Source organism: Pelodiscus sinensis, chromosome 15 (genome assembly GCF_052426305.1).
Source record: "Pelodiscus sinensis isolate ZL-2025 chromosome 15, ASM5242630v1, whole genome shotgun sequence".
Taxonomy (NCBI): domain Eukaryota; kingdom Metazoa; phylum Chordata; order Testudines; family Trionychidae; genus Pelodiscus; species Pelodiscus sinensis.
The window spans coordinates 16892619-16914851 of NC_143066.1; the positions used below are offsets into that span (position 1 = coordinate 16892619).

The following is a 22233-nucleotide window of genomic DNA, read 5'->3' on the forward strand; positions in this document are numbered from 1 at the left end:
CGGCCTGTCAAGGCCTCCTGGGCGGGACGGCTGGGGGCGGCTACGGCTCACGAGCGAACCCAACGCCGCCACGTCTCCTCGCCCGGTCCGGCCCGGCCCGGGCGCCGCCAGCCGGGCCCGCGGAGCAGGCGCACACAGGCCCGGCCCCACGTCGCCGCGCCTGGCAGGGACCTGGAGCCACGCGGCCGCCACTGCAGCGCTAGAGCGCGGGGCATACGGGCGGCTCCCAGCGGCCTGCTCGCTCGGAAATGGGGGGAAGGGTGAGGGTCGGCCGTCGCCAAGCCCCAGGGGCCTACGCGCAGTAGGCGAAAAACGCCGCCTCCCCGTTAACGATGGTCAAACACCAGCGCGGCCCCCGCATCGCCTCACAACTCCCTGTGTTCGCGTCTCACCTGCCCGTTGGGAAACGGACCGAGGCGAGTGTCCTCAGCCCGAGCCGGGCCACGGCCGCGATGTCGCTCTCCCTGGGCCGCAGTGCAGCCATGGGGGAAAGCAGAGGCCGCGTTCGGGATTGGTCTCCGCACCGTGGGTGTTCGCTGAACTTTGAAACCCTCTTTTCTGGTTCACTCTTGTAAGTATCATTGAGCGAATGTTTCAAACAAAGGCAAGTTCCAGGCTGAATAAACGCAGGCGAAAAGCAGGGCACCGACCGTCGCTGAAGTGTTTACGGCTTTTTGAGTAGCGGCCATACAAATCAACTCAAGCCCCGTCAGAAAACTGGGCGGCGAGGGGGGTTAACAGAAAAAAAGGTCTGGGGTGATTTCGCTAGTCTGAGGTAATTTACAATGAAAAAAATAACTTGTTTCTGTGGGTGATAAGTTAACTGAAAGGAGAAAGATAGGAATATATTTAGCAGACAGAACAGTACAAGCAGGGACGGACCCAGCCATTCCGGTGCCCCTGCCAGACAGTTTAATTGTGCCCTGGGTTGGGGGAGGGTGCATAGGGGAGGGCACATGAAGCTGATAGTAGCAGGAGGCACCTGCCAGGCCCAGCCCTGCCCAGCTACCGCCGCTGGCGCACAGCCCGGGGTGGGCAGAGCCTGGCCATGCAGGGCCCCCTGGCTGTGGGGGGAAGGGCATGGCTGGCCGGCCCAGCGGGGGGTTAATGCAGCCCCCGCCATAGGCGGCCGCTGTAGGTGGTCGCTAGGAGCTGCTGCAGCCCGTGATCTGGGAGCCAGGCGCACGGCACCTGATGGCAGCTATAAGGGGCACTGTATGCCCCTTACAGCTGCTGTCAGGTGCCCCCTATAGGTTGACTGCCCGGCTAGCCCATGCCTTAATCCAGCCCTGAGTACAAGTAGAGAAGTCCTGTTTCAATCTTAAAAGTTTACTAAAGCTAATCTTCATTACACTTTTCTTCATCTTTCAACAACCAGTAGGACAACTCAAATAGTATACATAACATATGTATCCTATTATAACTGCTGCATGAACAGTGAGTGCAGGGGCAGGGAGGGGAGTTGCATGTAGTCATTATGATTAACTGATAAGAGCAGGCATATTGGTTAATCCTTTGAACTAATATATGCTAACATCCCTAGAAGTAAAGACAAAATGTAGAAAGAAAAGAGCTCATAGCTGTGATCCGGAGGATAACCTTGTTCAGAAGTGACATTTCAGATTAAAGCACAACTCTTTTGGTCTTCTACTGCTGAAAGGAATTTCTCTGGAGTGGCTTGCGAAGTGCATTTCAGCTGCAAAGTAGAAGAGGGGGAAAATACTTCCAAAACCTAGAGGCTAGAAACCATATGTGTTCAATACAAAACTTGATAGCATTTTGTCCAATTCCTCAAATCATAACACACATGTCTGGAGTAGTCAGTTAAAAACCTAAAGCAAGCTTTATTTTTAAAATGTAGTTTCTTGCCTACTCAGTGTTGCTCACTGTGCAAAATAAATGACCACATTACTTACCACTGCAGAAAATCTGTAAGAACAGAACAGCCACTATCCTAGGTCAGACCAAAGGTCCATCTAACCCAATATCCTGTCTTGTGTCACTGGTGTCCCAGAGGGAATGAACAGAACAGGTAATCAAGTGATCCAACCAACTGCACATATCCAATTTCTGACTGAGGCTAGAGACACTATTCCTGGCTCATAGCATTGAGTGGTGGTGCAGGAGTGAGGGCACAAAGCCCAGGCTGAGTGGAGGGAGGAAGGAAAGCTCACTTGGGCAATGAGGACACTGCTGCTGTGGCAGCAGCTTTCTGGAGGACCGAAGCTGTGTTCTTTGGCCAGCAGATCCAGGAGGGTCAGAGCTGTGCAGGACAGCCCTAGCCTGCAGCTTGTCCAGGGATTGGAGGAGTGCCTCCACTGGCTATTCTCAGCCTCCCTCTGCCCTTCAGCCTGTCCAGGGAAGTGTGGTGGCACTCTTGTGGCTGGGCCTTGACTTGAGCTGCTTTCTCCTGGCCTGCAACCTGTCCATGGGAGGAAAGGGGGGCAAAGCTTTACAACTGGCCCCTGCAGCTGACTGGAGTGGGGGAGGCTCCAAGGGCTGCCCTTGGCCCTACAGTGCTCCCCTCTACAGCATGCAGCCTATCCAGGCCTGGGCCATGGTTTCTGGCCTTTCTTGGGGGGCCTCCTTCTGGCATTGTGTTAGGGACCACTTACCTGCTCTGTTGCAAAGCCCCTTCCCCCAGCTAACTAGTCTCATTGGTGAAGCTGCCCCAGTGGTTATTCTGCATATCCCTGTCTCCTGCACTTGCTGCCTCCAGTGGTGACTGAGTATATCATATCCCTCTTCTTCCTGTCCCCTCCCTTTCCATGTACTGGCACAAACACCCATTACCGGCACCTCTCGTTTTCTTAGCACAACCAAATCCTGACCTTTCTTTAAGTTGGGGAAAGAGGAAGCTGCATACCCTACCTCTTACCCGTTAGAAGTTTTCATCCATAATTTTCTTCTTCGCTCAAAACACCCAGCATGTATGTCCTGGATGGATATTTGCCCTTTTTGGGTTGTAAGCAGCAGCCCAAAAGGAAACTTTTCTCTAATGGCTAAGTAACTGTTTTGTGCAAAATATAAGTCAATCAGAAGCTACATGCAGAAAGGAGCTTCATGTAAAGTTACTTTATTATAGGCAACATTGATTCATACAATACACAATACTGACATACAAGTGTAATCTTTCAAAAATCATCATTTAAACAAAGACCAAGAGATAGAATTTAAACTACTTGATTTTGAAAAAAGAAAAATCAATACATTTTTCTCCCAATTTCAGTAAATTATATTGAAATATACAAATAGAGAAAAAAATACACCATTCAGCATATATTGTTAAATGGTTATTCTGCTTAAAATCCTTTTTAATAAGAAAATCCTCTTTAGCAACCTATATAGAGATAAATAGCAAAGTTTTATTTAACAAATCCTCTCCATTAAAACATTTAAAGAATTTTCATCCATAATTTTCTTCTTAGCTCAAAACACCCAGTGTGTTTTGTAATTTTACCATAAAGTTTTCCTCTGAAGGACCAACTCTAGGGAGGCTTCCTAGATATAACCTCTTCCTTCTCCTCCTCCTCTTTTCTAACATTATGTCCAACAGAAGGCGAATAAGCATGTAATACGTTATATCTTACTTTTTTATTACTTCACCATTCCATTTCATGAGAGCACAGACAAGTCTTCTGAATCCCCCTACATCTACTATTTTTGCTGTTCAGGAGGAACAATATGCACCAATAAAGGCAGAAAATCTGCTGCTTTTCTGTCACGTGCTTTGGATTCTGTCAAATTTTCTGGTTTATGCTTCCATAAGGTAACATGAATGCATCATTTTAGTATTAGTTTAAGTCTTTAAACAAAAAATTATATTTTCCAAAGTCATTATCATTTGGAGCAATCAAGTGATCTTTTCTTGCTTTGCTGAGCTTCATTCTTAGAACATCTCTTCTTTCTTCCCATTCATGAAGCTCAGCATTTCCATGTGCAAATTTACATTTGTTTCCTTCAGTGCAAGAACCAGCCATATATCTATTAAAACAAATTGGTATGTTATAGTTTTCACAAGAGTATCATTAAATATCTGGTTTTAAAAAGTCTTAAATATTTTCTACTATGTTTCATACAATTAGATCTTTATTAAAGAAGCACAAATTCTTTTTTCAGAGAGATTTTCATACAGTTTAAGATGTTAATTTAGTCATTAAATTCAAAGTTCCAAAAATCATCAGAATCCCATCCTGTCACAGCCATTCATTTTCTCAAATCCATAAAATATAGTTTTTAAATACTGCCACAGAGAGCTCCTGCACTTTAGACCTCTAACACAGGATCCCAGACTCCAAAACCAACAAGGTTGTCTCCAGAGATTCAAAGTATGTTAACTGGTCTATTCCATTGTTGGAGGACACAAAATAGAGTATATTAACCAGCACAGGTTGGTGTGTTGAGTCACTAGAACATACCTACATTTCTTGGATAGTTTCCAATGACAGTGTTTTCTGTCACCAAAGGCTATCTGCTTTGCAAAGAACACCCCATAAATTCAAGATAATGTGTTACATAAGAAGAGTGGATAATTCCCTGTATGCAGTTCTAAGAACTGGGCATATTTATAGCAATAGCTGTGATATACCAATGCTGTTATTTAAACTAAATTTCATCCTAGCACAAGACGACTTGAACCTTTCCACAGTGTCACTTCTGACACAAACCTCACCACCACACATTAAAATACACGATTAGTCACTCAGGTGTTCATGTTAAAATATTGCTATTTAACCATTTGTTTTGCATACCATATCAACAATTTATACTAATAGAGTGGACATTATTAAAACAATATCAATATTACCATCTCAGGTAGCTGCAATAACGATAGTATCTGTCTACGTTTGCGGTACCACATTCATGCATGAGCAACTTTGATATCTCAAATTTAAAAGCTACATACCTATCACAAATATTAAAATATCCAGTTGGAAACCGATGCTGCCAACAGTTTTGATCATCTTCCGTGTGGAATACCTTTTCTTTATGCTTTTCTGAAGATATGTGACCTTGCCATTGTTTCTCACTATTACAGTTCTTTCCACACATCCAGCAGTGAAAGTCCACCTGGTTTACACACATTTCAAAAATTAAAGAAAAATTGCATGCAAGGAGCTGCTTAACAGTTTAATATTTCCAGTAATAATTTTAAATGTGTTTATATATCTGTTCTGGGATGCATAAACAGGATTGTGAGCAAGACATGAGACGTCATTCTTCCCCTCTACTCTGCACTAATTAGGCCTCAACTGGAGTACTGTGTCCAGTTCTGAGCACATTTCAAGAAAGATGTCAAGAAATTGGAGAAGGTCCAGAGAAGAGCAAAAAGAATGATTAAAGGCCTAAAGAACATGAGGGAAGACTGAAAGAATTGGGCATGTTTAGTTTTGAAAGGAGAAAACAGAGGGGACATGATAGCGGTTTTCAAGTATCTAAAAGGGTGTCACGAGGAGGGAGAAAAATTATTCTCCTTGGCCTCTGAGGATAGGACAAACAGCAATGGGCTTAAACTGTAGCAAGAGAGGTTTAGGTTGGACATTAAGAAAAACTTCCTGTCAGGGTAGTTAAACACTGGAATAAGTTGCCTTGGGAAGGTTATGGAATCTCCATCTGTGGAGACATTTAAGAGCAGGTTATATAGACCTCTATCAGGGATGGTTTAGATGGTGCTTAGTCCTGCTGTGAGAGCAGGGGACTGGCTGGACTCAATGACCTCTCGAGGTCCCTTCCAGTTCTAGTAGTCTATGATTCTATACAAAGTCATCATCTGAAGTTTCCATCTCCCCCAATTCTGAAGAGCAGCACTAATTCTCTGCAGAGTCTGCAGTATGACTTCACTTTTAACTAACTGCAAGGATTTCAGAGAACAAGATGTGTGTGGTAATATCATTCATTGGACCAACTTCTGTTGAGAGAGACTAGCTTTTGTGCTTACACAGAGCTCATCTTCAGGAGCAGAAAGAGCTCTGCGCAAGCTCAAAACTTAATTTCTCTCACCAACAAAAGTTGGTCCAATAAAAGATCTCACTCGTCTTATCTCTAATATCCTGGAACTGACATGGCCACAAGAACACTGCATACAAGCATTTAATGAGTGTTTTATGAGCAAGGAACACAGTATTCTGTATTAAATGCAAAAAAAGTTAAGAGTTTAGGACAATTACTACACCTGCAATACTTACTGTAACTTCAGCATAGTCAGTTGGCATATGAATTTGCTTCCCGTTTTCTTTGTTTGCTTGAGTTGTTGTATCTTCTTTTTCTGGTTTTTGACTCTTTAGCCACATTTCATACAACTGCTCCATATCTTGAACTAACAAGAGCAGAAGCTAAAATAAGTATTCAGCAATTAAAGGCAAGAGTCCAATATGTAGCTGAGTTTGCCAAATTGTCTGCAATCAGGCATGGATATCTTTAGGCCCCATCTAGTGTAGGTAGAAAAGGAAGGACAAACTATAGACCATTGTATGAGGGGAGGAGAGAGAGACAGTAGCTAATAATGACAGCTCTGTGAAACTCTGGCTTCTGAACCTGACCAGTCTCTTCCAAGACACCTAGGCAGGGGAAATTAAGATTTACCTAATATGAGTAGCAAGCACAGTTTTATTAGATATTACCCAAAGGTCCCAGTTGCAGCTGGGCCCCATTGTGCTCATCTGTGATGGAAATATCCATTAATCCTGATATCAGAGCTAATCAAATGTTTTGTAAATAAATTTTCTGATATTTATCCCGCTTCCTCATCTGCAATGCAAATGTTAGTGTCACGTCAGTTATTCAGTGTTTGTTCTTTGCAATCACACAAAATCCATTATTTCTCCCTCACAATATACCTAACTAGACAACAAACTTAAACCCTAAGAATGAACAGTGAATATTCTTGTTCACATGTTAACACAGGTATTTTTGCAGTCACTCAGACCCCCAACATACAAATTAACTCCATTTCCAAAAATGATACAGGAATTTGGTGCTCTTATAAATGACTACAAATGCTATTTTACATGGTTCAACCAACTCTTCTACTTACACATCAAGCTAAAAACTGCACTATTAGTAATTACTAATTTCTGTCAAAATGGGTCACCTGCTATTAATATTAATATCTATTAAAATGCTGTTACAATGTATCAAACCCTAATTTTGTATTATCAGAGGTGGGGTAGGTTTACTCAAAGAAAAATCTACCCACCAGATTGCCTTGGGAAGGCTACAGGAAAACTGATTAAGAGATACTTAATGTAAGAGAAAGATTAAAAAAAAAGACAGAAATGCCAATATTTATGACATGTGTTTAATACCTTTCATACACTCTTTACTTACTACTAGTCTCTTTCATATACGTCCACATCTCTCTCTCCTCAGGACTGTGAGCAAAGGAGCAGTTTCCAACATACTGACATTTCTTTCCTGAAGCAATATGATTGCACAACTAGATAAGAATAAAAAAACCAAAACAAAACACTTTTAGCCATATATTGTTACATGGGTGATAAAAGGTTGTTGTAGCTTTGCTTCATGCCCATTAACATTCTGTAAGCAGACAAGCTATTATTACTATAACTCAAATAAATAGTTGAGTTCCACGGCTCTAACAGCTTATTTGGTTCTCAACCTGTGGCCTACAAGCCACTTGTGGCCCAGTCAGTATACAGCTGAGGTCTATGTGACTTTCTCAAGGCCATCCAGGTAGTATTGGATATAGCCCACATAACACACTGATCTTGTCTAGTCCTAAAAAAAAGCCCTATGAAGCACTAGGCGCACAAGGGCTCATGAGTCTTCAACAACAGTAGAAAATACAGAAATTGAATGCAGTCAGTTGTAACTTAGAAGTCACACCATGATTAAAACATTTTGTGTTTCCAGGAATTCAAATTATTTGACAGTATTAAAAATGTAAGGCAAATGTATATATTATTATAGCTGGATGCCTCCCATTCACTATAACAAATCACACAATGCTCCTTGAAAACAGAACCTTTTTAAAGTAACAAGTTGTCAGAACCCAGGAAGCACAGTTTTGCAAACTCATCTCGACAACTGCACAAGAAATGAAATTCCAGATCTCTTCCAATATTGTTTGGAGTGTCTCACCCTCAAAATATTCTGCATTTTTAATACAATTTTATGAGAACTATATAAATATTTTGCAGGCTTCAAATGTGAATAATTAATTAGTAATTAATACCTTCTATATTTTTATTACTGAGATTTCACTGATTTGGAGGCACTTCAACAATTTAAAAAAAAAAAAAAAAGAGCTATCCTTTGTAACACCTGGCTCTGCTGCCACTCCAAGAACTCCCACTGATTTCAATGGACATCACACACACATTTGGCCCTTTACTAATATTTTCCAGTTATTTAGGTGTCTTATTTAAAAGGTAGTTTTCAAATAAACATATACATCAAATTGTGAAGGCACTTGTTTCTTCGTGGGAAGAGGGCGAATGGTCATCCACTTCTTACGCTCATTAGACATCACCAGCACCACACGACGATCTTTGGTCCACCTAAAGAACATGGAAGCATTCAAATGTATACAATACCATTGACAAATAGTACAGTATGTAGAGGTAAAGAACGATTGATCCTAAAGCGTCCTCAAACCATTAATTTTAATGCAATTAATAAATCTCAAACACTTGTCATGTTTGTGAATTAAAGGAAAAATAAAGTCAGTATAAACTGCCAAGTAAAGTATGTAACATTAATTTCTTACTCCTGATTATTAATACACTTGAAAGGTTGAAGACTTTAATCTACTTCAACCATGCTTGGCTTTGTTGCCTCCCCTTGAAGAGTCTTATTTCCTCATCCAAAAGATTTTTACAAAATAGTTTAATGAGACACATTATGCATTTGAAGTTAATCCATGTTACTCACGGGTGTCTTGCTTTTGCACTACAATATTTTTTGTTTTTGTCTGGCTCGCTAACTTGACCATTTCTCCAGCACTGGGCACACACAAACTTCATTTTCAAATTTAGAGATCCATGCTTCATTTGGTTGCCAAGAATCTTAAAATAAAAAATTTTAAATGACTATCTGCATCAGCAGAGAAATCCATACATAAATCACTACATACCTCCTAAGATAAAGGGTTATAAAATGTTACATACTAGACAGCTTCTAAATGCATCAGAAAACATAGATTTGCAATCTTAAAGTAAAAGTTTTTCTTAATGACAACATGCTAATTTTGTTTAGATCATAGGTTCCCAAACTGGTGGGCATGAAGGAAATCTGAGGGGGGGAGGGAGGAGGAGGGGAGGCAACCCAGCCCCCCTCCTCCCAAGAAAAAGCCTGATCTGTCCCGTAAAAAAATTCAGAAAAATACTGGAGAATGAGTTTTCCTGGCTCGGGTGTCTGCTGTGTGTGTTTATTTTTTTTCCTCAACTAGTTTTGCAGCTATTTTTGGGGGAGGGGGGGAGGTGGCATGAGGGTTTCTCAAAAATAAAAAAGGGGCCGTGATGCCAAAAAGTTTGGGAACCACTGGTTTAGATCATATAAAATCCACGCAAAGGTTGTGGCAATGGGTGTGCAATGTGCTGTTTAAACAAAATAAAAATGGGAACTCCTAGAAAAGGAAAGGATTTTTTTACTAGGCCCTCAGCTGAAGAAGGCAGAATTTGAAATAAGATATTTCTGAAGGTTCATATTCTGTTAAGTGTGTGTCAGGGATTTTTCGAAAAAAGTGGCCTTTTTTCGAAAAAATCTTTACCTGCATCTAGACTACCACCGCGTTCTGTTGACAATAAATCGAAAGAACACAGCAGTTTTTTTGACCACGGTAAACCTCATTTTATGAGATATAACGCCTTTTTTCAAAAGTGCTTTTTCATAAAAAGGCGCTATGTAATGCAAACTGTGCTTTTTCGAAAGATAGCATCCAGACTGCCTGGCTGCTCTCTTTCAAAAAAGCGACTTGCTTTTTTGAAAGAACTGGTTGTAGTCTAGACACTCATTTTTGAAAGAGGCTTTTTCGAAGGATACTTTCGAAAAAGGCTTGCAGTCTAGATGTAGCCTTAATGATAAAGTAAATAAAGCAGGAAAAAGGTTACTGCACATTTGTAATGAGAAATGTGGCATTAGGAAAAAATCAGACTATATGAAGTATCCAGAAAGCTTAATTGAATGGGGGAAGGGCGAGGGGAGAGAGAATCATTAGAGCATATACTCAGATGAACCATTTTCTGATAAACTGACAATTAGATCATGTAAAAACATTGACATCAAAACCAGCACATCACCAATCATACTAATCCCATGCAAATTTGCTTCCTGTGAAAGATATAAGTGGAAATACCTGTGATCCATGTGCATTTACTTCCATATTTTGCCAATATTTCTTTGATTCTTGAACAATAGTATCATGTGACATACCTGCAGGAGAAAACAAAGATCTTAAACCATTATGAATATTTGGAAGTTGTATACATATACATGTTCAATTGCTACTGAATACTCCAACCGCCACAAAAGAAAGCTGAGGTTGACAGACATTAGTGTTACCTACCATAACATTTCAAAAAAAAACAAGCAGTTAAACAAGTGAAGGACATCCTAAAATGCTATACTGCCCAACATAACACAAATACATTCATAGATGGAGCAAAATATCACCTAAGTTTTCTGTCTGGATCTTCCAAAGAGCCTGTTTTCAAATTTTGAAGCCAGATACCGAAGGCCCTGGTACAAATGACCATAGATTAGCTAGCCGAAATCCTCTTGAAAACCACCTGTTTTTCTAAAATTTAGACTCCAGTTTATGTTCACAAGGCTCCTTCAAAAACACTCCTCCTGTACGGAACAATGTTACTCAGAATAGTAACTCCTCCTGCTTCACTCCCCCTCCCCCCAACTTGCATCATCATATAGGCAGGAAGTAAAAGGCTGTCACATCGCCCTTAAAAGATAGCCATTCTTGCAACCACTTTTCTCTCAGACTCTTTAATAATCCCTATGTCCTCAGAGACTGACTTTTACTGCACACCCTTCTATGTAATTAAAGCTTCACCAAGGTTTCTTCTCCACATGCCAATGGAGAGGCTGAAGACTAAAGACAAATCAACTCTATCATACTTTAAGAGTCCTTGAAAAATAAGTTCTGTGCCTAAAATTGGAGCAGGAAGAGAATTTCCATTCAGCGGAGCGTTACCCTTCTTCACAGTCCTCTCTCAGAATCTGAAGAGATCAATTGGCTTTCTAGAAAATGTGAAGCTGAGCTTTCACATGTGTAGGTGTGTGTCTATACAGTAGGGCTTAACTAGAAATAAGCTACACAAATTGAGCTACGTCAATTGTGTACCTTATTTCAATATAGCTTATTTTGAAATTGGACGCGTCTACACAGCACTTATTTCAAAATAGAGCACTCTTCCTCCGATTTTCCTTACTCATACAATGAGGGTTACAGGAATTGGAGTAAGTTGTCCTCTAGCTTGACAGTATTTTGACATTATTTTGAAATAACTGCTTGCTGTGTAGACATGAACGAAGTTTTATTAGCATTATTTCAAAATAATGTTGCTATGTAGATGTACTCTAGGTGAAAAGCACACACATGTACATTCGTATTTGTGCAATGGCCTAACACTTTAAAAAAAAAGTTTGAGTTAAAAGGGAATTGCAGCTAACCTTGAACTTAGACATTTTGGGGACAAGAAAAGAAGGGAGACCAGATGCCCTTCCTTCCAACGAAATCCTCAAAGGCCACGCAGAGATAAATGGACTGAGTGACGGAGAACTCTGTATACCACCACATGACTGTCTTCCTCTGAAATTTTTCTTGGCCTGGGGTCATCCTAAGTTGGCCACTATACTTCCTGACAGAAGAGCTGACCTGATGTTCCTTTCCAAGGAAGGAGCACATTCAGAATCACAGTCTGGGCAAAAATGGGACCCAACTATGGGAAACCTTGTCACTTCCACACTGCCCTTTTTCTGGGCATCACTGCCATCCATGATGGTAAACTCAATAATTCAAGCAGTGTTCCCTCAGACTGCAAGGTAAAGAGAGTAAAAATTATTCACCCTGTGCAGTGACGGTGGTTCTTCAAGATGTGTGTCCTTGTGGGTGCTCCACACAGGTCTCAGTGTGCCTGTGCACCGCTGATCAGAGATTTTGCCTAGCAGTGCCTTCCCATGCCACGCATGCACAATCTCACACTGTTTTAGTCCATTAGATGCGCATGCAGCACTATCCTCCCTATGTTCCTTTTCTACCAGAAATCCTATAAAGGGGAGAAAAGGAGGGTAATTGAGCACCCACAGGGGCACACATCTCGAAGAATCACTGTCACTGCACAGGGTGAGTAACTTTTTCTCCTTCGAGTGGTGTCCCCGTAGGTGCTCCACTAAGGTGACTAAGTAGCAGTACCTGCCATGTGGTGGTGGGTGTTGGAGCCATTATGTGAAGAAGCAAGGACTGCATCTACTAAAGTGATGGTAGGTATGGGTCCTTTCTGTAGGCCATAATATTGTGCAAAAGTATGATGGGAAGACCGTGTCGCTGCTCTACAACTGTCCACTAGTGGCACATTATGTAGAAAAGCAACTGATATAGCTATCGCATGTGTGGAGTATGTCCTAATGGTCTGTAGTGGTTCTTTTCCAGGAAGCTGGTAAGCTGTGTATATGCAGCTCGCAATCCACTTGGAAATGCGTTGTGCAAAGATGGCTGTTCCCTTGTGGGGATGAGAAAAACAGATGAAGAGTGTGTCTGATTTCCTGGTCTCCTTGGTTCTCCCTAGGTAGAATGTGAGGGCTAGTCTGGCATCTAGAGTGTTCAAGATGGACTCTCTTGGAGAGCTGTGAGGTTTAGGAGATATACATGGATAAGTATGTGGGTTCATTCAGGTGAAATTCTGATATTACTTTGGGGAGGAACTTGGGATAAGGCCCAAGGGTGACCTTATCCTTAGTAAAGGTACTGTACAGTGGGGTGAGCCATGAAGACTGCAATTTTGCCCACTCATCTTGCAGCTGTTATTGCCATTATGAAAGCCAGTTTCATGGATAGGTATTATGGTGGGGCCGTGGCTAGTGGTGAGTGTGTCAAGTACAAGATTTAGGTCCCAAGGTGGTACAGGTGAATGTAAATGTGGATGTGTTTTCCGCAAGCCTGTTAAGAAGCGTTTTGTCATCAAGTGTGCAAAGAGTGAGAGATCATCAACTTGTTTGCGGAAAGCTGTAATAGAGATGGATGCGAACCGAGCTGATGGAGAGGCCTGCCTCACTGAGGTCCATCAAGTACGCCAGTATGGTAGGTGTTAGGGCGGTGTTTGGTTGTAATTTGATGAACGCCTACACCACTCCAAAAAGCATTTCCATTTGTTTTGGCAGGTGTATCTTGTGGAGGAATGTCAACTATTTAGTAGGATCTGCTTATTTCTCTCTGAGCAGTTAAGTTCTTCATTTTGGAACCATGAAGAAGCCATGCTGTGAGTTTCAGGGTTTTCATGTTTGGGTTGGTGGGTCTTGCCCCAGAGTTAGGTTAGCAAGTGGGGACTCATGGGGAGAGGAATTGGTTGACTTACTGATAGGTGATGTAGGTAAGAGAACCAAGGTTGTCTCAGCCCACAGGGAGTGATCAGAATTATTGCAGCTCAGTCGGAATGGATCTTGTTGATTACTCTGGAGAGTAAGGGAATTGGTGGGAAAAAATAGAGTAGAGGAGCGATACAGCAAATGGTGAAGGCGTTTCCCTCTGATCTCTTGCCGTGACCTGCTCAGGAACAGATTTGTGTTTGGTTGTTGTGGCAAACAGATCTATGATTGGGAATCCCCATTTTCAGAAAACTGGAAGGAGAACATTGAGATTGAGTTCCCATTCGTGTTCAGAGAAGCGTCTGCTCAGTTTGTCGGCCCTGGTATTCTGCTGGCTTGGAATGTAAGTGGTTGTTGGGGTTATCTGGTTCTTGCTGCACCAGTTCCAAACTGATTGCTTCTACACAGTGAGAGATTGATCAGGCAACCTCCTGTAGATTAATGCAGAACAGAAAGGATGTGTTGTCCATAAAGACACGAATAGTTCTGCCCTTTATAAGGGGAATGAAGTGAGCACACACTTTGCAGATGGCCCTGAGTTCCAGGATGTTGATATGGAGGTGCATCTTGAGTTGAGACCATCTTCCCTGTACCCTTCTCGTGCCACAGTAGACACCGCAGCCCAGAAGTGATGCATCAGATGTGATCATTACTGATAGGTCTGGGCAATGGAAAAGCATGCCAGCTAAGATACTGCTTGGAGAGTTACACCAGTCGAGAGATTGTACGACTACTGGTGGGAGTGTGAGGCGCTTTGCAAGGCTGTGTCACTTGGGGATGTAGATGGTCACGAACCAGGACTGTAGGCAGTCCATACGTAGTCTCATGAATAAGACGACAAAGGTTGTGCCTGCCATGTGTCCCAACATTTGAAGACGTGTGCTGTGGTGAAGGGAGCATGTTTGACTCCCCTGAAAGGTTGCGTAACGTTTGGTTGTTGCAGTGGGAGGTAGGCTTTTGCTGTCACTGCATTTAAAAGTGCCCCAATGAATTCTATCTTCTGGGTAGGCTGTAAGGTAGATTTGTGGATATTTATAAGGAAGCCCAGTTGGGAGAAGCAATCTTTGGTAGTGTTTGTCATGGCTATTGTTTGTTGACTCGTGGGCCCCTTGATTAGGTAGTCATCAAGATAGGGAAAAAATAATGATGCTCTGCCTCCTGAGGAAGGCCATGACCATGGCTGAAGGCTTGGAAAATACTTGAGGGGCTATGGACAGACCAAAAGGAAGCTCTCTATATAGGTAGCGTTCTTGTTCTACCATGAACCTGTGGCCAGGATGTATGGTTATATGAAGATCTGCGTCTACAAGGTCAAGGGCTGAGAACCAGTCCCCTTTGTCCAGTGCTGGTATAAATGGTTGCAAGAATCTCCACTCAGAATTTGCTGTTGCAGACAAACTTGTTGAGCTTTCTGAGATCTAAAATTGGCTTCTAGCCCCGTTTTCTTGGCAGTTAGAAAATAGTTAGAATAGAACCCTCTTCCCTAATATTCTGTGGGAACTGGTTCTACTGCCCCTAGGCTGAGCAGCTTTTGTACTTTTGCTTGTAACGAGCTTGTGAGAGGGCTCCCTGAAGAGGGACGGGGTAGAGGGTTGGGTAGGGGGTACAGACGTAAAAGGGATTGTGTAGCCTGATTTGATGATCTTGAGAACCCATCTGTCCATAGTAATAAGGGCCCATTGTTGGTTAAAGGGTCTCAGATGGTGATGGAAGATTGTGTTTGGATGCACTGGATCTTTGGAATGGTCACTCAGACCGAGTATTGGAGGACTGGTTGTGTTGGGTCCTCCTATTGGGATGTTGCTCCAGCCTGTTGTCATATGGCCTCTGCTGTTGCCTATGATAGTTCAAGTCTCTTGGTCTTTGGTGTGGGGCGTGTCTGCATTTTTTATTAGGCAAGGTGTACATGCCTAAAGTACCCAGTGTGGAGCAGAGAATCTTTGATTGAGTGTAACACCCCCTCTGTTTTTGTAGCGAACAGTTGGTTCCTATCAAAGGAGAGGTCCCTCCACCTTTTCTGTAATTCTTTTAGAACTCCCACTGAGTATAAACGAGGATGCCCTGAGCATTACTATTGCCTAGATGTTGAATCCATCATATCCAGAGAGCTGTTTTTGCTATGGATTGGCCCTCTTTGATGATGGACTGGACATAGGGTCTCTTGTTTTCAGGAAGATCCTGTAAAATATCTTGTAATCTGGAATAATTGGTATAATCATAATGAGCCAGAAGGGCAGTGTAAATCAATATTCTGAACTGGAAGGTGGCAGAGGAGTATACTTTCCAGCCAAAGAGATCTAGTTGTTTGTGTTCTCTCGAGTCGTAGAGTTGTATCGGGGGTTGTAGAGTTGTATTTTATTTATGAAGAACTGAATCTATGACTAATGAATTTGGGTAGGGATTTGAGAAAAGAGTATCCATCTCTTTTGCTGGGACAAAGTATTTTCTATCAGCTCTCTGGTTGGTCGAGGGGATAAAGGCCTGTGTCTGCCAGAGTATATACGATGGTTCTATGATATCCTCATTGATGGGTAATGCTCTCTGAGGATGTAGCAGGTTGGAGTATTTTAAGTAATTTATATTGTTAGTCTTGCACTTCTTGGAGTGTAATGTCCCCAGACTGAGCCACTCATTTGAATAATCTTGGAATTTTTTTAGGTCATCTGCCAGTGGAGGGCGATACTTGGAAAACTGCCTCGTCTGGAACAGCAGAAAACTGCAAGGCCTGTGAAGAACTCTGAATTGGATTGAGGTAAGTTATCATCATCATGTGCTGGATCTGCCTGGGTTATTACTGAAAGATGGGCACAATAAATGGAATGTGCTCTGAGAGTCAAAGACTGTGTGGCTGAATGCACAGGGGTAGAGGCTGGTGCATCTCGTAAGTGGTGGCAATGGGAGAAGCAGGGGTGATATTGGTGCCATGACTCCCAGAGAGGCCACTGAGGTCAAAGCTGTTACCCACTCATACCCGGATCCACAGCAAGCCACAGAAGGTGTGGAGGCTATTGAAAAAGATGGTGTCAAGTTTAGTTCCACGAACCACTAATCCCATTGGGGATTAGTGATGTGATGAAAATCTTCTCCCCTGCCTGCTGCCATGTTCAGTTCGCAGTGACAATGGTGTAGGAGAGTTAGAAAATATTTCTATACTTTGTCTACATGAGCTTGTGACGGGACTGCAGAGGCTAGCCCCGCGCCCTGCACTCGGGCGCCAGAAGGCACAGGTGCCGGGAAGCCCTAGCGGCTCTGCCGCACCTATTCAGCGGCGGCCGCCAGCGCAGGCGGTTCCCTGGCGGTTGCCCCGGGGTAGGGGCAGAGGGCCCGGAAGGCATGCACCGGAGTCCCCGGAAAGGGGCGCCAGCTTCAAAAGGCAGCTCCCAGCTGTGAGCAGGGAAGGAGGGAGGTAGCCGCTCTGGACCAGCTGGGACCAGACCGGACCACCGGAGCTGGAGGATCGGCTCGCCAGGACGGGGTGAGGATAACCACCGGACCTGGCGGAGACAGCCGGTGACCGGCCGGAGAGGAGGTAGCAGCCCAGGACGGGATCAGGGAGAACCCGGGGACCAATGAGTTGCTGCTATAGCCCCCCCCGGTTGGGCAGGGTGTCCACGACACCTGTTCTTAAGAGTCCTGGGCTGGGACCTGGAGAGAGGGAGGGCCCAGGTCCCCCTCCGCTCACGACCGGCGCCAGATGTGCAAACCCGGCTTTTACGGCGGGAAGGAGGTGGCAGCACCTGCAAGGGGAGCCCCAGTGGGAGAACTAAGCCCCGAGTGGGGAGAGATACGTGACAGAGCTGGAGTGAGGTAATGTTGGGGAGTGTGATGAAGGTACTTCCTGCACCAGTGGAGATGGGGCCCCCAAATGTGGGGCTTTTTGTAAGTGGCAGGTCTTGGGAACCGCTGTCTTATGCTCCGGTACCAGACCATGCTTTAATTCCGTCTGCCAGGAACTGGCTTGTTCAGTTGGTGCCAGGATGCCTGTGGGTGCCCTGGCAGCAGCATGACATCAGCGGGTGCCAAGCATTTCGGTTCCAACTCCGATCTCTTCGCTGAGGCCAGTTTTCACTTCTCCCCGGTGCTGGAAGTAGACAGCACCATGGAGTGGGCAGTGATTGTGCCAGTAAAGCCTGTGGCACTCCAGAGCCTCGGTGGGGCAATGAACTAGCCCTCTCACCGGGCGCTGTGTGCGCCCATCTGTCTGGGGGCTTATCCTCCGGTGGTTAGAGGGATTTCTCCCAGAGGATTCTTCAGCCTCATTTTGTGGTCTTTCCTCACTCTGGCCATCATGTTTTGACAATGCGAGCACTTCTGCACTACATGGCTTTCTCCCAGGCATTTAAATACAGGACACATATCATCGGCACTGAGTCCCTACATGAATCACATTTCTTGAAGCTAGGAGAGCCTGGCATGCTGAACAAACGTGAAGATACAGAACTTGGAGAGAAACAAAGTAATGGGGGGTGGGGGGGAGAAGAGAGAGAAACTCCTGGGAAACAGGTTTTTTTGGTTTTGAAATAAGGAACTAGGTGAAACTACTTACCGTAAAGTCGCAAGTATAGTGCACACTTTTTCTCCCCTTTTGTTTAACATCAAAGTCGGGGTGCGCATTATCTATACGAGTTTTTTTCCCCCTAAGTTTTCATTTGGCGGTTCCGCGGCACTTAATCGCTGGACACCAGAGGTTAAGTTGATTTTTATTAGCATCGACAAGCAACTATACACACAGTTTCAAAAAAGTAAGTTAAACAAATGAAATCAACACTGCAGCACAAACAAGCAAATACCATATGTTAATTGATCTTCTACTCATCTTCAAAGCCCTCGAATTCACATTTGTTAGAATCTTCCTCAAACAGACGAGCAATATCTTCCGGGGTATCTTCTCGACATCTTCATCCAGGTAATACAAATCGTTGTCATCTTCGCATACCGGCAGTTTGCCCTCGGACAATTCATCGTCGCTCGGATCCATCAACAGGGCATCATCCTCGCTGCCATCCATAGGATTCGAGATGCTGCATTTCAGAAACCCCTTCCTTACGATAGCGGGATCAAGTTCAACCCAGACATCCGCTATCCACTGGGTAACATCTTGCAGCGTCGGTATTCGCATACCTCTACCTGCAATAAATGTATGTTCACCTTCCAAGAACCAGGTGTTCCATTTCCTACGTAGTGCATCTTTCATTGGCTTGTTAACTGTCACATCAAGCGGCTGCAACATTTTGGTCATTTCACCAGGAATAATTGCTAAGACTGTTTTGTCCTGCTGAAGCCTTTTCTTGACGGATGGCCTATGCTGACACCAAAATGCATTCAAAACTATTAGAGACCGCTTTCTCATAAGTCCACCCGGCCGCTTCGCCCAAACCGTCTGTAGCCAATCAAGCATTAAAGCTTCATCAATCCAGACTTTAGGGTGAACACGCATGTGAACGGTGTTCGGGAATATAATATTCTTTGGCATTGTCTTGTGCTTGAACACAATATAAGGAGGCAGCTTCATTCCGTCGGCCATGCAAGCAAGCAAGCATTATGGTAAACCTAGACTTTTCATGGCTTGTGGTAGCAATGGAGACGGTCTTGGCACCTTTCACACAAGCGTTCTGTTGTAGGGATTATCGAAATTTAATGGTGTCTGATCTGCGTTACCAATTAATGAAAGGTCGTAGCAGTGCTGCTTGCGTAGTTTTATGATAAACTTTTGGAACTGTAGTACCTTGGCGTCTGAGTCCATGGGTAGCTTCTGTTTGACTGTTGTTTGGCATCGGACCAATAGGCCATGGCGATTCATGAACCGATTGCCCCAGCTATGCAAAGCTTTAAACCCGGCTGTATTAGCGTACGTTTTGGCCATGGTCAAAGCCTTCATTCTAACTTCCGCAATGCTAACACCACCGCCTTGCTGTCTACACTCAGCAATCCATTCAACCAGCTTGGCCTCCAATTCAGGATATGCAGCACTTTAACCTCGCTCAGCCATCTTCATCTGAGGCAGCGCTTGTAGGTGCTCTTTCTGCAGTCTCCAAAGCCAAATGTTAGACTCTGCTCTGCCATCAAATTCATGGCTGGCAGCTCTGTAGCCATGAGCCTCAGCATAGCTAACAACTTTAAGTTTTTCAGCAATCATGTAAGATCGCCAACAACTCATGGCATCCCAAAGACAGCATGGAAACGCCGCGCACTGTATACTCGTGCGCTCACGTGTGATTACCCAGCAATACAAAAAGGCAAGACAAAATACAGCAAAGTCGGGGTGCGCATTATAGACAGGAGTTCAGTTTATGCTGGAATTCTCATTTTTAAAAGGTAGGTGTGCATTATGCATAGGTATGCATTATAGTCAGGATTTTAGGGTATAAACTGAATAAAACTATTTACAATTTGTAAACTAACTGTACTTTTTTTTTTAACATTCTGTCAGAAGGATAGCACTGCTGTGACTCCATCTTCAGCTGAGGATGGTAGAAAAGGAACTTAGGGAGGATCGCGCTATGCATGCATCTAATGGACTAAAACAGTGCGAGACAGCAACTGCACATGTGTGGTGCAGGAAGGCACTGCTAGGCAAAATCTCCAATCAGCAGCACGAAGGTGCGCCAAGACATCAGTGGAGCACCCACAGGAACACCGCTAGAACTAAGGTCCACTGCAAGTTGGTGGGAAGGAGCATCAATACCATATCAAGAAGGTGAAGAAAGGAAGAGATTTAACAAGAAAGTTTTGTAGCAACATTTAGCAAATTTGAGCTACAGAAACAAAAACACTAAGGGTACGTCTAGACTACATGGCTCTGTCGACGGATGTAGATTTGTTTGTTTGGCAAAGGGAAATGAAATTTAAATGGCTGCCCCACTCTGCCGATCAGCTGTTTGTCGGCAGATTGGGGAAGTCTGGATGCTCCCCTGCCGACATGAAAGCCCTTTATCGACCTCCCTGGTAAACCTCATCCTACGAGGCATAACGGGGAGATCGATAAAGGGCTTTCAGGTCGGCGCGGGAGCATCCAGACTAGCGCGCGCTGAGCCGACCAACAGCTGATCAGCCATGTAGTTTGGACACACCCTAGATGAGTACAAATTCAAAACTGGGTAAATGACCTGTAATAAAAAGATAAGCCCGATAAAGGTCTCTCTTACTCTGCAGAAACATTCTCTTACCTTCAAAATAAATTTCAATTTCTAGTCAAAGCAATTTTGTAATAAAACTAAAACACATTTGAGACCTTAAGCTTAAACACTAATAAAAAATAGACCACTAGAAGATTTACCCAGCACTGCTCAATGCTTAATTTTTTTATTTTTTGAAAATAAAGTGAAAATTTACATGCTTCATTTAAATCATTGCTCTGGGTGGGGATGAGGGGTTCAGAATGCAAGCTGCTCCAAAGGGAGAAGACTACTCCAGCCCCGTCTCACTGCAGAAGCATGGAGCCTGATGAGAAGTGCCTCTCCATGACCACTGCAGCTCCATTGTGGGCAGGGCCAGGTTCATCTGCCCCCCTGCGCTTCACAGCTGGAGTGAGGAATGCAGAAAACTGAGCACTTTCCTTTCACCTCCTGATGAAGGGGAACAGCCAGCAATATTCTCATATGAATTGGGGGGGAAGCTTCAGATGCCTCCCACTCCATAGCCCTTCTTAAAGTATGCTTGTAGGAGTGGGAGGCTCAGGCAGTCCCGGATGAGGGAGTGGGGAAAAACACCCCCAGCCAGCCCCTTCCTCTTGCCTGGTGATTTTGTCTTGTTTCTGTATGGTTCATGAAGAGCAATCCCATTCCAGGCATATCCAAACCGTTTCCTTGCTTTAACTTACAAAAGGAACCTGTATACTGATTTCAGGCCTTCTTACCATTTAGAAGGAATTCTTGAACAGACAGTCACACGGGATTCTCTAAAATATATACAGGTTGTACCTCCCTTAACCAGGACTCCCTAGTCCAGCAACATCTGTGGTGTCTACGGACCGCGGATGTTCCTGGACCACAGAGCCCAGGAAGAGGGAGGTCTGGCTACAGGGCAGGAGCACTCTAAAGGGAGCCAGCGACTCAGCAGGGAGAGGGAGAGGGAGAGCGCGTGCGCGGTTTGGGGGGGGGGGGGGGCGGGGGGGAGGGGGGGGGTGCAGCATGGTGGAGAGTTATGGCCCCAGCGGAGCTCCTTGGCCCCAGTGGCTGGGGAGCTCTAGCCTGGCCATGGTGGTGGGCCTTCAGCCCCAGCCAGGGAGCTCTGGCCCTGGCCGCAAAGCGGCAACCGCAATCTGGGTCCAGCGGCTGGGAAACTCCAGCCCCAACTCCAGTGGCAGCCAGGGAGCTCCAGCCCTGTCCCTGCACTGTGGCTTCAGAGCCAAGTGGCTGTGGAGTTCTGCCCCAGTTGCAAAGCCAGGCAGCTGCGCACTTCTACCCTGGCTGCGGAACTCTGGCCATGGCGCTCCAGCCCTGGCAGCAGCGGGGCCAGGGAGAGAGCCAGGCAGCAGCAGGGGCAGACTGGAGCCCTAATCAGGTGGCAAAGTGGCCATGAGGAGGAGGAACCTTCCCTGGTCTGGCAAATCCCCTCATTTGGGGCCAGTCGAGTTCCCAGGATGCCAGAATAGCAAGGTCCAACCTGTAGTAGATACTTAGTCCTCCCATGAATGCAGGACACTTCTATGGGTCAGAAATTATTTGCTTTTAGATA

At 44.4% G+C, this 22233-nt stretch overlaps 2 protein-coding genes and 1 long non-coding RNA gene across 7 annotated transcripts in view; 1 reads left to right on the forward strand and 2 right to left on the reverse strand.

Annotated features, from left to right (window-relative positions):
* The window catches only part of TXNDC11 (thioredoxin domain containing 11), a 103394-nt gene extending 102870 nt beyond the window's left edge, over window positions 1-524 (reverse strand). The window contains exon 1 of the mRNA XM_025190141.3: window positions 393-524. Within this exon, the coding sequence (XP_025045926.3) occupies window positions 393-484 (92 nt within the window). The 5' untranslated portion in view covers window positions 485-524. The remainder of the gene's footprint in view (window positions 1-392) is intronic.
* LOC102459272 (uncharacterized) lies at window positions 434-20891 on the forward strand. The gene is made up of 3 exons (XR_332785.5): window positions 434-571; window positions 16216-16309; window positions 19988-20891. It is a non-coding gene; the product is annotated as an uncharacterized LOC102459272 (long non-coding RNA).
* The window catches only part of ZC3H7A (zinc finger CCCH-type containing 7A), a 68108-nt gene continuing 48935 nt past the window's right edge, over window positions 3061-22233 (reverse strand). For 3 of the 5 annotated variants that reach the window (XM_075899325.2, XM_075899323.2, XM_075899324.2), the window contains exons 17-23: window positions 10316-10392; window positions 8893-9026; window positions 8414-8519; window positions 7327-7435; window positions 6186-6316; window positions 4907-5070; window positions 3061-3984 (exon numbers count right to left, since the gene is read on the reverse strand). In XM_075899325.2, the coding sequence (XP_075755440.1) occupies window positions 3795-3984; window positions 4907-5070; window positions 6186-6316; window positions 7327-7435; window positions 8414-8519; window positions 8893-9026; window positions 10316-10392 (911 nt within the window). In that variant the 3' untranslated portion in view covers window positions 3061-3794. Of the gene's footprint in view, window positions 3985-4906; window positions 5071-6183; window positions 6748-7326; window positions 7436-8413; window positions 8520-8892; window positions 9027-10315; window positions 10393-22233 lie in introns of those variants that run through there. The other 2 variants (XR_016350711.1, XM_089782290.1) reach the window with 2 other exon arrangements.